General features: G+C 46.4%; 2 protein-coding genes across 2 annotated transcripts; one reads left to right on the top strand and one right to left on the bottom strand.

Annotated features, from left to right (window-relative positions):
• The first annotated feature begins 1927 nt into the window (after positions 1–1927).
• Positions 1928–4475, top strand: pclaf (PCNA clamp associated factor). The gene is made up of 4 exons (XM_085168885.1): positions 1928–2086; positions 2964–3044; positions 3118–3298; positions 4289–4475. Exons 1-4 carry the CDS (start codon positions 2041–2043, stop codon positions 4326–4328), a joined length of 348 nt encoding a protein of 115 aa, XP_085025011.1. The 5' UTR covers positions 1928–2040; the 3' UTR covers positions 4329–4475.
• Positions 4476–4512: 37 nt separating this feature from the next.
• Positions 4513–15068, bottom strand: fcsk (fucose kinase). The gene is made up of 23 exons (XM_085168862.1): positions 14528–15068; positions 12524–12675; positions 12218–12268; positions 12025–12150; positions 11836–11908; positions 11642–11739; positions 11478–11558; positions 11222–11341; positions 10093–10264; positions 9912–10018; positions 9074–9175; positions 8733–8906; positions 8562–8635; positions 8049–8404; positions 7687–7921; positions 7440–7606; positions 7137–7364; positions 6920–7063; positions 6735–6854; positions 6480–6667; positions 5664–5763; positions 5342–5565; positions 4513–4752 (listed from the first exon to the last, which is right to left on the bottom strand). Exons 1-23 carry the CDS (start codon positions 14607–14609, stop codon positions 4678–4680), a joined length of 3249 nt encoding a protein of 1082 aa, XP_085024988.1. The 5' UTR covers positions 14610–15068; the 3' UTR covers positions 4513–4677.
• Positions 15069–15083: the final 15 nt, after the last annotated feature.

Here is a 15083-nt window from a genome sequence, read left to right as displayed (position 1 = left end):
GCAACCACATTTATCATCTACCACACCCATGACACACGCCCCACACCCGTGCACCAATACAGTGAGTCCATTTAAACCAACCCACTTAGTCAAAAAAAGAAAAACTCATATGGCTCCTACATGTACTTTTTTTTTTTTTAATTTATTTGAATATATATGAGTGCTTGTGTATAAATACACAAACAATACACATATGCTTTCAATTGTGTAATTTAAGTGATCTGCTCTGTTTTGGAAGTTCAGTTAACGCTAGAAATGTGCTTTGGAGTTTGTACGTGCTTTGTCTGTAGGGGCCACTGTAAATATACTTTTATTTATTCACTCCACATAAAATGTAATAAATAAATAATATCATACAAAAACCAACTATTAACATTTCAACTTTTAACTATTTAAATTTTCAGCTTTTTCCTTTTAAACAAATTTAAAGTGAAACAACACAAAACACTGCAAACCACAACACAATAAAATATAAATATAAATATGAAAACAAAAAGAAGATGCACATTCTCTGTCATATGGGCCTGCATGAATAAACTTTCTGAATCCTTTATCATCTGCAACAAAAATAGTTGTGGATGATTACTATACCTTTCTAATGTGACGCTGTTGTCCCTCGCTCTCTTTCTCTTCCTCCCGCTCTGTTCCTGTGCTACTGAGTGTAACTACCGCCCCTCCCCCCTCTGCCCAGCGCAAAGCACAAGGCTCGCGTGCGGAGTGAAGCAGGAAAAAAGTGCGAGAGAGAGAGAGAGAAAACCCCCACGGCTCACGTAGTTCACTTCAAAGACCCGGCTCTAAGAGCCGTTTCGTTTGCGAACGATACATCACTAGTAAATATAAGTTTCTACCGCATAATTATAGTATTATTATGAAATTCTTAAAGTGTTTTGGAATTATCTTAATTACTGATACCCTTAAAGTTTATTGTATTTTTATTGTATATATTGTATAATTTATTGTTTAAAAAAGGTCAATAAAAAATCGCTCAAATAAAATTCAATATGATCAAACCATAGAAAATGTAAAAAAAAATACACAAAAAGGAGCTTGAATTTTTTTTTTTAAAGATATATAGAAATTTTAAATTGAATTTTAAAAAAAGCAGAAAAAACAAAAATTTGAAAGGAATACAGTAAAAATGAAAATAAAATATTAGTAAAAAATTATATACTAAAATAAATTATTCAAGTAAAACAAACGACAAATGTAATTTGATAAACTGGCTTCATATGCCAAATATTTCAAATTCAGCAAAGAAAAAACAATAGTGTATTCAAGACGTTTCGGCAGTATTATACCCCATAATTGTATTACTATCATGAAATCTTTAACGTATTTCATTGTAATTTATTTTCCAAAATCATTGTAATTTATTGTGTAAACACAACCTATAAAAAAACATTCATTTATATAAAAAATACAATATGACCAAAAAAACAACTAATTGAAGTGAAAAATAAATAAATACAGCAGAACAAAAACTAAACATACTATAGTGTATTTCAGAAATTTCGACCGTATTTTTTATTGCAGTATTTACTACTCGTCTTAGCAATGTTCATGTCGAAGTTTCCGCTACTAAAAAAAATTGCCAGTCATAAAATTTCAGGTTCGAAAAATCTCAAAGTTTTCACTTCATTCAAAATGTCAAGTTGTTAACGCTAGTTCCTCAGAAGTTTGAGTTAGTAAGTTGCAATTTGAAGATACATAATTTGAAGTTTTGTGATAATAGCCTGATAACTCAAACTTCTGATTACCAAGAAAATGTTTTGTTTCGTTATTTTTCTGCCAGTGGCTTAAACAATCATCCATACAGTGAAAGAATAAAATGGTGGGAGCTGCAGTTACACACATTCACCTATGAGGGGCAAGCTTGTGTTCCAGCTATTCGTGGAGTCTACCACTATAGAAGCAAGAGAAGAAGAAGTCTCCCGCCCCATCCGCCTGTTGGTTTTAAACCGAGGCGGGACGGTGCTCGGTTCACTGCGGTCCGCGGATTTCAGGCAGGAGTGTTGGTTTACTGTAAAACCCGCTGCCAACATGGTGAGGACAAAAGCCGATAGTGTGCCCGGATCATACAGAAAAGGTACGGCAACAAGTTAAAGGCATTCAATCAGAATTTAGATCTTTAAAGCTTGTTTGTACAAGAACACGTCTGTTTTGTAAGGTAGTCTGGCGGGCAGGCGACGCTGAGCCAAAGCTGGTAAAATCATACAAATGTAGTCTCGAAGAAGAGTAGTTAACGTATTATATTTATTTTTTACACTAAAATAATTGAAAGAAAACTGTCAGCTGAAGTTTGTGTGTAAATCCACCGCACGGCTTCCTAAAATCAGCCTCCCGCCAACACGGAGGCTGGTCTGCTGCCCTCTCGGGTTCTCCGGGAGAGGCGAAGATATTTAAATTAAAACATTTAATTGTCGTTTTATCATCTGAGTCAAACGTTCTAGCTTAATGTTCTCATTCATCTCACGAGGTGTCATCTTTAATGACCCTTTCCTAAAGTTTGTACGACGTTTACTGTAAACTGGCGCCAGTTTTGAGCGCCGCGGTGCGTCTTTGTGCGCACGCCTCACAAAAGTCCATTCGCGTATTAAATAATTAACGCGCCTCTCTTTAACATAGATGCCACGCGTGTTACCGTCCATAATGGATGCATGTTTATTAAGTTCTGGGACCTTCTGGTGAATTTGGCTTACATTTTTTCCAACATCCAACGGATAAGAATTAAAATTTAGACCTGCTCTGCTTCCTTAAAGACCCAGTTTAAATAGCAGTGCACGGCTCTCATTCATTCTGCAGCTATTTTAGGTTTTTAACAAGCTTTCTTTTAACTTTTATTTAACATTCTGCAAATGAGACTTTACTCTCTTCATTTGGCTCAGCTTTGGTCCTCGGTGAACTTCTACTGGTTTCTTACTGGATCCTTCATAATCAGCTGGTTTCATGTATTTCATTTGCAGCTGTTGCAGCTTCTGCCCCCCGGAAGTCTCTGGGTGCCAGTTCATCCAACGCCGCCTCCAGCAGCCAGTCCCCCACACCTGGTCAGTCCTAGTTTCACTACACACACACACACACTTCACGTACTGAGGCTGCTGTGATTGTTGTAACTTGCAGCAAAGAACAAATACGCCGGTGGGAACCCCGTGTGTCCTCGTCCCACCCCGACCTGGCAGAAGGGCATCGGGGACTTTTTTGGCGGTCCCCCCAGGAAGGTGGAGAAGGAGAACAGGCGGCCCCAGGAGGTGGAGGATGATGAAGAGGCCGGAGGCAGCGGGATGTCAAAAGCCAGCAGGAAGTATGTGTTGTGCTTTATTTTAAACCTCTTCAGGGAACTTGCGTCCCACCTCCCAAACTCCTTTTAAGACACACAAAATGAGAGATGAAGCTTAGCCGAGGTTTGCTGCTGTGTGATGAGCCGTTAGTTTCACCTCAGATTATTTCAGTGTGGAGCTGTACCTGCTGCTGTGACGCGTGGGCCAGGCTAGTTTGATCCGCTAAAACACGAGCTGCGTGCTGGTGAGATGACGGGGAAAACATTTGAATGAATGCTGCATGAAACGGAGGCCGGTGTCAACGGGAGCTGATGCTTTCCCATACCCAAAGAGCGTGATCCAGAGTTTGGATCGGCATGAAGCTTTATATGATCACTTATGGATCAGGAACCTCTCTCTTCAGTCACCCATCAGAGGCCGGTTTCTGAGGGTTCACCGGAAACCTTCAGCAGAGTCTGCAGCTATCAAATGTAAAAACGCAGAGATGGAGTGCTTTTAGTTTGAAAAATGAAAGCATTTTAACTCTGCAGGTTTGTTTTAAAAATTATATTCCCTCATGGTCATTGAGTTAAAGCAAACAACATCAAGTGGTACCAGGAAACTCAAAGTCCAGTTTATTAGGAACACTGTAGCCATGCTTCTCAGCTGATTTTTGTCTCAAAAACCTCAAATACAGCAGCTGACGATAATCGGATTATTTCTTTTCCTCAAATCGTTGCTTTTATAGCTTCAGACTCACCTGTCTGGACTGATCGCAGCTCCTTGTAGGTCTTGAAAGTCATTAAAAGTTAAACTGATATTAAATTGAGAGTGAGACAGCTGAGACAGTTTGGTTCGAACATGGCTGAGTAACTGATTGCCGCATGGATGATGCTAAAATCTGAGGAGAGGCCTCAAACTCGCCGCTGACGCCGCTCGACTGACTGACAGATTTTATTTATTCAGGACGTGGCGTTTATGTTCCAGCGCCCTGTGGGAAGTTTGACGCTGATCAGTTTGGTTTTTGTCCGCAGAGCCCGGCCGCTGCCCGCTGAGGATGAGGACGACGACTGAAGCCTGGATCAGTCCGACTGCTGATGTACATCTGTATATAAATTCTGCTCAATTCACGCTGTATAGTTCAATGTTTTTTACCTACAGAATGTCTGTTTGAGATCTGGATTTTGTCTTTTTTACTAATAAAACTTGACTAAAAACAAACATGGCCGTCTTTGGATGAGGACACGGACTCGAACAGTCGAAAACTGAGCTTTTATTTATTCTGTCAAGATACAGATCAATGCTCCTGATTAATCAGTTTGATTAATAAAATCAGATTCCTACAAAACCAGAACAAACTTTAAACACAGCTCTTCTTTGTCTCCTCTTCATCACTGTTGAAGCCGAGGAACGATCAGCGTTCTCAGGTTAACGGCGCAAGGACTGTGAGTCCGTCCATGTCCAGCTCCACAGAGTGGACGCTGAAGTCTCCCAGACCCTGAAACACACCAGAAACCATCAAAACAGGACACATGGTCAGGAATTACTCTGCTCCGCCAGAGCAGCTTAGCATGATTCACAGTTCGGAATAATCCTCCTGTATCACACGCCAGCCCTTTAGAAAACAAGACAATTTAGCTCCTCCCACCTTAGGCTTTCTTTTTCTGATTAGACCCCTCTCTGTGACATCATCCACACTGAGCTCATTATAAAGTTTGTTTTACAGAAGCAGCTCTGACATGTTTCGAACTAAAGATTTTAAACCTGAGTTAAGCTTTAAAACTAATGACGGTTTATTTGAGGCCCCAGTGGGTTGTGAAGTCATCTTTCCTGACTAAAGGTCAAAGGTCAACTGCTTTGTAAAAGCTTTGCTGAACAAACCGTACCGTCTCCTGTAAAGAAAACCTGTGAATGTGTGTTTATTAAATCTGAGCGACATCAAACGGAGACATGTTGGACTCGCTGCTCCGCCGTGTGGTTCAAAGTGGTATTACATGAATCTACAGCGTAGCGCTGACTCAGGTATTTATGTTTGTTTTATTCATAGAATAGAATAAATTTGACCTCTGACCCTGACCAATTCTTACCGGCATGTTGTTGAGGACCTGCAGCACCGCCTCCCGCTGTCGGGGCTCTCGAGTCAGCAAGTAAAGGAAGCCGCCGCCACCGGCCCCGGCCAGACTCTGGCCCAGGACCAGCGGCCTCAGGGCCTCCATCATAGCGCGCACTGACGCTGGCTCGCAGCCCGGGGCCATCAGCTTCTTCTGCTGCCATGAGCGGTCCAGACACTCCCCCAGCCTGGACAGAGAACCTGCAGAGGAAGTGGTCATTTAGCCTTTCTGAAACCCACTGACGTTGGGCACACTGCATTCTGGGAAATGTAGGAAATGTCCCACTGAAGCGTCTCACCGTCCACGCAGGCCCGAGCGCACTCCTCTGAATTACACACCAGCTGCTGGGCGTTCTGCACCATCGACGGCAGGCGGCTGTACCAGCTGCGGACCACATCCTGCAGGACACACATCATCATCACCATCTTCATCTCAGCTGCTTTATTCCAACCCTGAAGGCTCTCTGTTACTCGGAGTCGCTCTGCTTGTTTTCACCTTGACGAGTTTCACTTTTCTCCTCTTTTACTTCATGAATCGACTTTTGTTTTTAACTTTTTAACATGAAAGAGGAGCTGAGAGTGGAGCAGACAGAAAGAAAGGAGAGCCCACTCCAACAGATCCACCTCCACCCTCGCCTGCACCTCCACCCTCGCCTGCACCTCCATCCCCCTCAGGAGAGAGATGTGCAGACTCCGGCCAGGCAAAGCTGCTGCCCCTGATGGCTCCGCCTTCAGAGATCCTGGAGACAGGAAACCTCAACCCGCCATCTGAAGCTGCTGCCACCACCATCATCATCATCATCATCGTCATTATTGTGATGTCTGATCAGTCCTGGGAACAAAGACGTGCAGCCAGACAACCCGACAGGTGGACCGCAGTCTGAGCAGCACAGGTGATTTCCAGCCTCCAGGTACATGCAGCAGGATGATTACAGGAGGGTGGAGGACAGATGTGAGCTTAACCATCCTACGGCTGGACTTCAGGAAGCAGGCTCCTCCCCCTCTCTCCCCTGTCAGTGCACGTCGTGGTGCTGCCAGTGTTTTTTAAGCAGCAGAATTAAGGAGCGTGCTCGTACACAGAGAGCGTCTCATTGGTCGATCCTGAAAGTACCCACCTGCAGCAGATTTCGGGCCAGCCGGGTCTTCCCGGTGTAGACCAGCAGGAGGTGCTGCTCCAGAGCAAGCGAGAACTCCTCAGGAAGACTGAGACGCTCCACCTGCACCTGCAGGGGGAGGGATGCTCTGGATCGACCCACCTTTACTCCGCCTACCAGACCGCCCACCTGATCCTGCCAGCCTCCACCTGCAGGAGGAGGAGGAGGATGAGAAGGAGCAGGAGAAGGTGTTTAGTGATGAAGGGCGTGACAAACCTGTGGTAAGAATCTGCTCCAGGTACAAAACGGCGTGGATCAGGGAGTCCGTGTCGTAGGTTCGCCTGGTACACCTGTACACCGCGGCCAACAGCGCCCCCGCCAGGATGCTGCTGGTCCCTGCAGAAAGAGGACCAATCAAAGTGCTGAACTCCTCCATCACCTACAAGTTTCCTGTTTCTCACCCAATCCCGATCCCGTCGGCAGCTCCGACCAGCTGTGGAGCTCCACCCCTCCTCCCCACCGCTCCATCAGCTGATGCCCCAGAGGATGCTGGGAGGTCAGGGACACCAGCCCACTACAGACACACACCGCCTTCAGCAGCGCTCCTGTAACACACAGACACACAGTCAGCTTCCCACTTCCTTCCTGTCGTCCCAGTTTAGCCGGTAAACGATGTACCGGGAGCGTGAGGCTGACTGTAATCCTTCAGGTCATCCAGGCTGTCGCACGCCGTCTCCGTGGAAATCCCACTGCTCCGCCCTCCAGTGTAGCTGACCAGCAGGAGGCGGGGCTCGGAGATGCGACGTGCTCTAGCACCAATAGGACACTTCCCGTCGACCTTCACCGCAACGTTTGTGACGGAGCCCCCGTGCTCGAATGCGATTGGTGGAGTGTCACTCCAGCCGCCTGAAACACAGATACAGGATCAGCGTCTAAAGGACCAACTGCCCCTGAATGCACCATGAACCTTTATCCAATAACCTGCTAAATCCAGCCGAGCTGGACACTCCACTTCCTGCCACTGTCCAAGGGGCTGGACTTTGCCCTGTCCAATGGAGATGAATCTCTGAGATGACATCACAGCCTTCCGTAACAGCACCTGTCCGGCGCCTTCGTAGTGCCGCGCCGCCCGCACCAGCAGATCAGGCCTGTAGGAGGCAGCGACACCCAAGGCGTTTACCATCGTTATATCAGCCAGACCATGTGACACAAACAGTGCAGCGCCCACCTGCTGAGCCAGTGCTGCCGCTGCACGGTGAGTGCGTGGACTCCGCCCTTCAGGTCACCCTCCTCCAACATGGCGTAGGCGGAGCTCCAGGCTTCATTAGCCGCTGGCCCGCTCCTCAGACCTCCCTGCCCGCCGGCCATGCACACCAACACGTCCGCGATGCAGGAGAGACAGCGGGCAGCCACGCCCAGATCTGCTCCGAGCTCCGCCCCCTGCTCTTTGCTCCCTCCAGCGACTGAAAGCAAACGAGAATTACCAAAGGAAGTTTCCTGAAACTGGCCAATCAGAAAACGTATTTGACACACAGAAGGAGGAGCCAAAACTGCCTGTTTCTATGGGCCCATCATAGAGCAGACACTCACTGCTGTCCAGAGCTTCCAGCAGCGCCCCCTGCTGGCCTCCCAGCACAGCGGCCCTGAAGCAAGGCAGCAGGCAGACGTCCGAGCGCCCCCTCAGGGCGTCGGCCACACGCCGCCTTCCCACCAGGAACAGCAGCTCCTCCCTTCGCTGTAGCTCCGTCTCCTGGTGGGTGAGCAACAGCACCTCCTTCAAAGAAAGCCTCCACGCCTCCCTCCACCCTGCCAGGCAGCCGCCCCCTCCCAGCAGCCAGGCCACGCCTCCCTCTAGACCCACAGCACCTCGTCTGGGGTGGAGGACTGGGAAGAGGCGAGCCTCCAGGAGGGAGCGCCGTTCTCCTCGAACCCACAGCTCCTCCGACCTGAGGACACGCACAGAGACACAACCGCACACATGTGACATTTGTGGAGGTCAGGAGGTCAACGATGTCATTAATATGACTAACATACTGACATAAAAACAAAACAATTTTTTAATGAGGCTTTTATTGTGAAGTTCTTCATATTCAGGAGTCTTACTGTATTCCCGTCCTGCTGTAGAAGTTGTTCCACGTCTGGTTGAGGAAGGAAGCGTTGCTGTCGTCAGAGGAGATCTGAGGAAGAGGAGGAGACATCAGATAACACTGGAACGCCACATACGCCCTGAGGAGGCGGCGGCGCAGGAGAATATAAAGATCTTCTGTGTTTTACCTCCAGGTCGTCGTGCGCTCCCATCACCGTGTAGACGTACAGCTGCAGCTCCCCCAGCTCAATGCGATGTCCCTGGATGATGATGTCACTGCTGAGAGGCAGGAGCCGGACACTTGGTGAGGTCGACAGCTCGAGACCCGACAGCAGGCAGCCTGTTGGGACGTCCAGAGGACCCTGACGGTCAGACGGTGGACATGTTGACACGTTGTCTCCATAAAAACACTGACTTCCTGCTTCTGATCTAACATCATGTCTGGAGAAACATGCAGTGTGGAAATACTAGACTCAGCTCTCAGGAGAGTGCGGTCAGAATACAGTCTGGGTCTGAAGCTCCTCCCCACCTGTAGGTGGCAGTGTTGCACCACTGCTCCTGCAGCCACGGAAACGGCGCCCTCCAAAACGCTATTGATCACCCGACCTCCTTCGCTCAACACGTCCTCGTTCTGATGAAACAGGAAGTGGAGCAGAGTCAAACGCTTGTTGATTGATCAATAATGGAGGCCTGACCTCTGGTGGCCACAACATGAACTGCAGTCATCGCTGAGCTTGCGTGACATTTGTCTCACTAAATAAACCCTCCGTGAAATTTCCGCTGATGATCAAATCTGTGGAAATAAGCTGTCGTCCTTCAGTCAGAAATCATCCCACGTCACGTATGGAGGGTCGAGAGAATAAACAATTCAAAATATGAAGTCGTTTTATTTTGAAAACTTATTATTATTTTGCAGTTCAGAGAGATCCTAGATAATATCCTTCCAGCCTCCGCTGGGAAGTCTTTGGACACCGGGTATCCCAGAATGCATTTCAAATTAAGTCACAGGTGCATATGTACTGTCCCTTTAAATAAAAACATTAAAAGAAAAGCTTTGAAAGACGCTTGGGACACACAGCAGGACAGAGAACGTGACATAATTCATCAAACTGTAAAACAACTACGTAGTTTAATTAATTAACGACACATTTAAGCATTTAACATATAAAAAGATTTTAATGTGTTTAACATGTATTTCCAGTTTGAATGAATTCACTTGTCACTTTCTGATGTATTTATTTCATTCTGACAACACAGGGACGCTGGAGTCGGGGAAGCGCTCAGTTTCTCACATGACCACAAAAACAAGCACCAATTACACAATTATTCATAAACTGTACATAAAGGATGGAGGCAGGAACAATCACCTGGATATGCGAGAGAGTGTTTCTCCCCGTCCAATCGCGGCTCAGTCGGTCGACATGCGCCTTCCCAGACAGAGTAAGGTAGTCGTAGCGACCGCCGGGGACGTACACTGTGAAACGAGGACATGTCAGCAGGCAACGGCGGCACAAAGAAAGAGCGAACGGAGGAGGCGGAGAAACTGACCCAGACTCAGCGGAGCTCCTCTCAGGATCCTCCACAGCTCCGCCCTGCCGCGCCTCACCACCGCCCCCTGCAGCCCGACCGCTGAACTGCAGCCGGCTCGCTCTTCGCTCACGAACTGATCCCGAGTCAGATCCAAGCAGAGACACTTTAACACGTCCAGGAAGAGAGACACCTGAGGAGGAACCGCAGCGAGGAGTCACATCAGCATCCACCAGGAAACAACTCGGGAATCTTTATCGCTCCAGCTCGTGCCGCTGCTTTTAAATATGGACGACAGGACGTTAAATTACAGCCGGCCATCTGTCGGAGCAGGTAACTCTGTAACGCCTCGTCGTGTGAGGGCCCCATCGCCACGCGTGATGGATCTGAACTTTCTACGGTTAGATGTCTAGTAGCCATGACGATGACTGCGACTCAGCCGACAAACAAAAGTCGTTACAAAAAGACCAACATCGTCTCCACGGTGATTCACGCCGCTCAGTGTCGATGTTTCAAACCGGGATTATGATCTCGGGTAAACGAGTACAGGTCAGAGGTCATGTTAGTCCTGTGGGCGGGACTCAAAATCAGCATCGTAACTCAAACTTTAGATGTTTTGTTAAAACTCATATTTATTTAGTGAAAGGATTTTTTTTTTTTACTTTATCATAATTTTATTGGAAATTGTGACTTTTTTAAAATTACAAATCATTTCACTTCATTTTTACACATATATAATATCATATATAATATTTCGATCTATTTTTTGTAGATCACATCAATGCTTGGGTTTTGGACTTTCATAGTTTCATGTATCATATATTTGGGGTTTAATTTTAGTAATTATATATATATATATATATATAAATTAACAATATAGTTCTTCAGAGATGGCTGGCATATTTAAGTTTATGTGCACTCTTTTTTTTATGTCTTTTAATTAATAATATATATATATATATATATATAAAATAGAATTAATTTTATTTCATATATTTAATTTATTTTAATCCAAAAAACATTTTTTCTTTCCACAACTTCAGCAACAATTTATCTTTTTTTTCCACTTGAAATTCTGATCCTTCATCATGACATCTCCAAGTCTTAGTTCTCATCCAGACTAACTTCCCTGGATGACAAATCCACGTACCTGGAGGGGCGGAGCTCCAGAGTCCAGCCCCAGGTAAGTGCAGCCGTCCAGAGGCGGCGTGACGTGAGTCTGCAGTAACTTCTCAGACACGGACCTGCTGAAGAAAACCGGACCCGACACCTGCAGACACACAAACAAAAGTATAAAATGATCAGTCTTAAAGGATTCGGAGAATCTGTCAGTGACTTTGTGTTTCAGTTTGAGCCTAAATGGCTTTTAATTAAAAGGTGTGTTTGATTTGATCTAGAAGACGCACCAGAGGCACTTTCCCATCAGGCATTGCAGCGCGCTGGATCTGCTCTTTGGTTCCTCGATAGATGATGTCTCTGACTCGTCCCTGATGGAAAACAACATTTAAATATTAAAAAGAGAAAAGAGGCGAGCACGTGGAAAAAAGCTGTGAATGAACTAAGTGAGCACCTGTGAGTCGGACAGGTAGACCCCATGATTGGCTGCATAGGTGATGTCACCAGGTAACGCCAAAACCCGAACACCTGAGAATCCGTCCCAGGACAAACCTGACCAACATGAAAGCGTGAGGAGGGGGAGGAGGGATGGTTCGATTAAATTCATGACGTTTCCAGGATCACCGGGGCTTCGACCCTCTCACTTACCAAAGTCAGGAGGGACGGCGAGGATCATGTCGGTGCTGCAGACCCAAACACCGGGAGGAGAACCGGGACAGATCTGAACGAAAACACAACAGTGTTCAGCGAGTCAAGGCAAACTGAAGTGGCCCCGACACACAACCCTGCAGCATCCCACGTTTAAAGGGTCTTTCTGGGGACGGCGTGGAAGCTCACCTGGTTGCTGAGGCGGTCCAGCAGCAGATCCAGACAGCAGACTGGAGCCTGGACCTTCTGATCGGGCTTCTCTTCGGGAAGCCAGCAGAACGCTCGGCTGCAGGAGCTCCAGGGAAAGTCCCGACCCTGAGGACCGATCGGAAAAATCAGCCGCGGCACAGAAACATCAGAGAGGCGCTGCTGTCTGACTCACCGTGTGGAGGATGAGGATGTAAGCGTCATCCAGGACGTCGGCAGTCACCACCTGAGAGAAAAACAGGTGATCGCATAAAGGACATGTGACAGTTTGTCTCCTGTTAGTGGGAGGAGCTAAAGCAGCATGTTTCAGACTGAGACACAGCTAAGACCAAGGAGGATTATTCTAAACTGAGAATCACGCAGAGAAATGATCCGAGGAGATCATGTGCTTTCTAGTTCAGAACAACGGGCACATCTTTGGGTTCTCTGGTTTTTGCAGGGTCACTAAGGATCAGGTGAAGGAGAGCGGCTGAGGACTCACTGTGTGCCCGGCTCTGCTGCTCAGGTGCTCCGCGGCCACCAGCAGAGCGTTCAGCGTTGCCCCGCCGCTGCCCAGCGGCTCCTGGCGGTCCCTGACGGTCAAAACCAACGCACCTGCAGAGAGGACGCCCCGCTGCTGCCTCAGCTCCAGCTCTGATGGACACACAAAAGTAGAAGTGAGATCATAACAAAGCCAAACTCGCACTGCAAGCAGGAACATTTCCAAAACAAACCTCTTTGGCCTATAAACTGAGTGGGTGTTGCATGATTTTAGAGCAAACAGCTGCAGCTCAGTGGCTCTACTGCAGCTCAGATTTATCCAACACAGCTCGGACGCTGCTGTTGGAAAGTTTAGATCAGCTTACTGAGATCAATACACTATCGTTGAACTATGACCAAGCTAATTTTAGGATATTTGGCAACAGGCAAAAAATAACATTTTATGTATGGCAATAAATCATCAGCGACAAAGTCACTGTCTGTTCCTAATAAACTTGTTATCATATATTGTCCACCTGGGCCTTACACATCCTTTAGAGGATCATCATTTAGCCTGGAGAAATAGTTTGTTGCTTTATAAGAAAGCCCTCCGCAAAGCCAGAACAGCTTACTACTCATCACTGATTGAAGAAAATAAGAACAACCCCAGGTTTCTCTTCAGCACTGTAGCCAGGCTGACAAAAAGTCAGAGCTCTTTTGAGCCAACCATCCCTTTAACGTTAACTAGTGATGACTTCATGAACTTCTTCACAAATAACATTTTTATCATTAGAGAAAAAATTACCAATAATCATCCCACAGATGTAATATTATCTACAGCTACTCTTAGTTCCATTGATGTTAAGTTAGACTCTTTTTTTCCAATCGATCTTTCTGAGTTAACTTCAATAATTACTTCCTCCAAACCATCAACGTGTCTTTTAGACCCCATTCCTACAAAACTGCTCAAAGAAGTCCTGCCATTAATTAATTCTTCGATCTTATATATGATCAACCTATCTCTAATAATTGGCTATGTACCACAGGCCTTCAAGGTGGCTGCAGTTAAACCTTTACTCAAAAAGCATCTCTAGACCCAGCAGTCTTAGCTAATTATAGGCCAATCTCCAACCTTCCTTTCATATCAAAAATCCTTGAAAGAGTAGTTGTCAAACAGCTAACAGATCATCTGCAGAGGAATGGTTTATTTGAAGAGTTTCAGTCAGGTTTCAGAGTTCATCACAGCACAGAAACAGCTTTAGTGAAGGTTACAAATGATCTTCTTATGGCCTCTGACAGTGGACTCATCTCTGTGCTTGTCCTTCTTGACCTTAGTGCAGCGTTCGATACCGTCGACCATAATATCCTATTAGAGCGATTAGAGCAGCTGTAGGTATTACAGGTATTGCACTGCAGTGGTTTGTATCATATCTATCTAATAGACTCCAATTTGTGCATGTAAATGGAGAGTCCTCTTCACACACTGAGGTTAATGATGGAGTTCCACAGGGTTCAGTGCTAGGACCAATTCTGTTTACATTATACATGCTTCCCCTAGGCAGCATCATTAGAAGACATAGCATACATTTTCACTGCTATGCAGATGACACCCAGCTCTATCTGTCCATGAAGCCAGATAACACACACCAATGAGTTAAACTGCAGGAATGTCTTAAAGACATAAAGACTTGGATGGCCACTAACTTTCTGCTTCTTAATTCAGATCAAACTGAGGTTATTCTACTCGGCCCTGAAAAGCTTAGAAATATGGTATCTAACCAGATTCTTACTCTGGATGGCATTACCTTGGCCTCCAGTAACACTGTGAGGAACCTTGGAGTCATTTTTGACCAGGATATGTCCTTCAACGCACATATTAAACAAATATGTAAGACTGCGTTCTTCCATTTGTGCAACATCTCTAAAATTAGTAATAAACTGGCCTCATCAGTGTCCACTAGCGCCCCCTCAGGTCGCTCGGTGTAACTCAAGCTCAAATAGCATGTACTGCGCGCATGCGCCTCACCTCTCTGGAACGCGTAAACGCTGTCTTTATGCTGGCACGTCAGCACCACCACGGTCCACCGGAACCCGCAGCTCTCCGACATCCTCACACGGTCACAGCTAACCCGGGCTAACCCAGGCTACCTCAGCAGCTACTGCACGGCTCACTGCCGCCGGAGGGGCGGGGCTAGCCAGACCTGTCCCGGTTAAACAGGTGTCCGTGAAGGATCACCTGAGGCTGAAACGTCTGAAGCGGCTTTTACGGTACAGGCACAGGTCAGCCCTGCGAGAGTATCCGGTCCAAGTATCCGTCTGAGGAGTTGGTCTCACTAAAACACCCGTTTCCTCTCTGCGACCGCCATCTGCAATTCTGCGCTGTTTGACCGCCCGGGCTTCCGTAGGCAGCAACCTGTAGCGCTTGGTTTCCACACTGGAGCCTCCCGGTGCGGCGGTTACTTTTAATGATACAGGCAATGGAAGTTGAAAGAAAAAAAACAAAAACCCCACTAGTGTATGTATAATATTTCAAAGAAAAAAGTAAAACTTGGAGTAAAGGAAACACTTTAAACCGCGGGACA

This window comes from Neolamprologus multifasciatus, chromosome 7 (genome assembly GCF_963576455.1).
Source record: "Neolamprologus multifasciatus chromosome 7, fNeoMul1.2, whole genome shotgun sequence".
Lineage (NCBI taxonomy): Eukaryota > Metazoa > Chordata > Actinopteri > Cichliformes > Cichlidae > Neolamprologus > Neolamprologus multifasciatus.
This window is presented reverse-complemented; position numbering and strand designations above follow the sequence as displayed.

Excerpts from the sequence above, each read along its gene's own strand:
- pclaf (XM_085168885.1), top strand. The coding sequence starts at position 2,041 with ATGGTGAGGACAAAAGCCGATAGTGTGCCCGGATCATACAGAAAAG. Across the intron at positions 2,087-2,963 it reads GCCCGGATCATACAGAAAAG|CTGTTGCAGCTTCTGCCCCC; the intron begins GTACGGCAACAA and ends TTTCATTTGCAG. Across the intron at positions 3,045-3,117 it reads CAGCCAGTCCCCCACACCTG|CAAAGAACAAATACGCCGGT; the intron begins GTCAGTCCTAGT and ends TGTAACTTGCAG.
- fcsk (XM_085168862.1), bottom strand. The coding sequence starts at position 14,609 with ATGTCGGAGAGCTGCGGGTTCCGGTGGACCGTGGTGGTGCTGACGTGC. Across the intron at positions 7,922-8,048 it reads GCTGGAAGCTCTGGACAGCA|TCGCTGGAGGGAGCAAAGAG; the intron begins GTGAGTGTCTGC and ends GTTTGCTTTCAG. Across the intron at positions 7,064-7,136 it reads CAGTCAGCCTCACGCTCCCG|GAGCGCTGCTGAAGGCGGTG; the intron begins GTACATCGTTTA and ends TGTGTGTTACAG.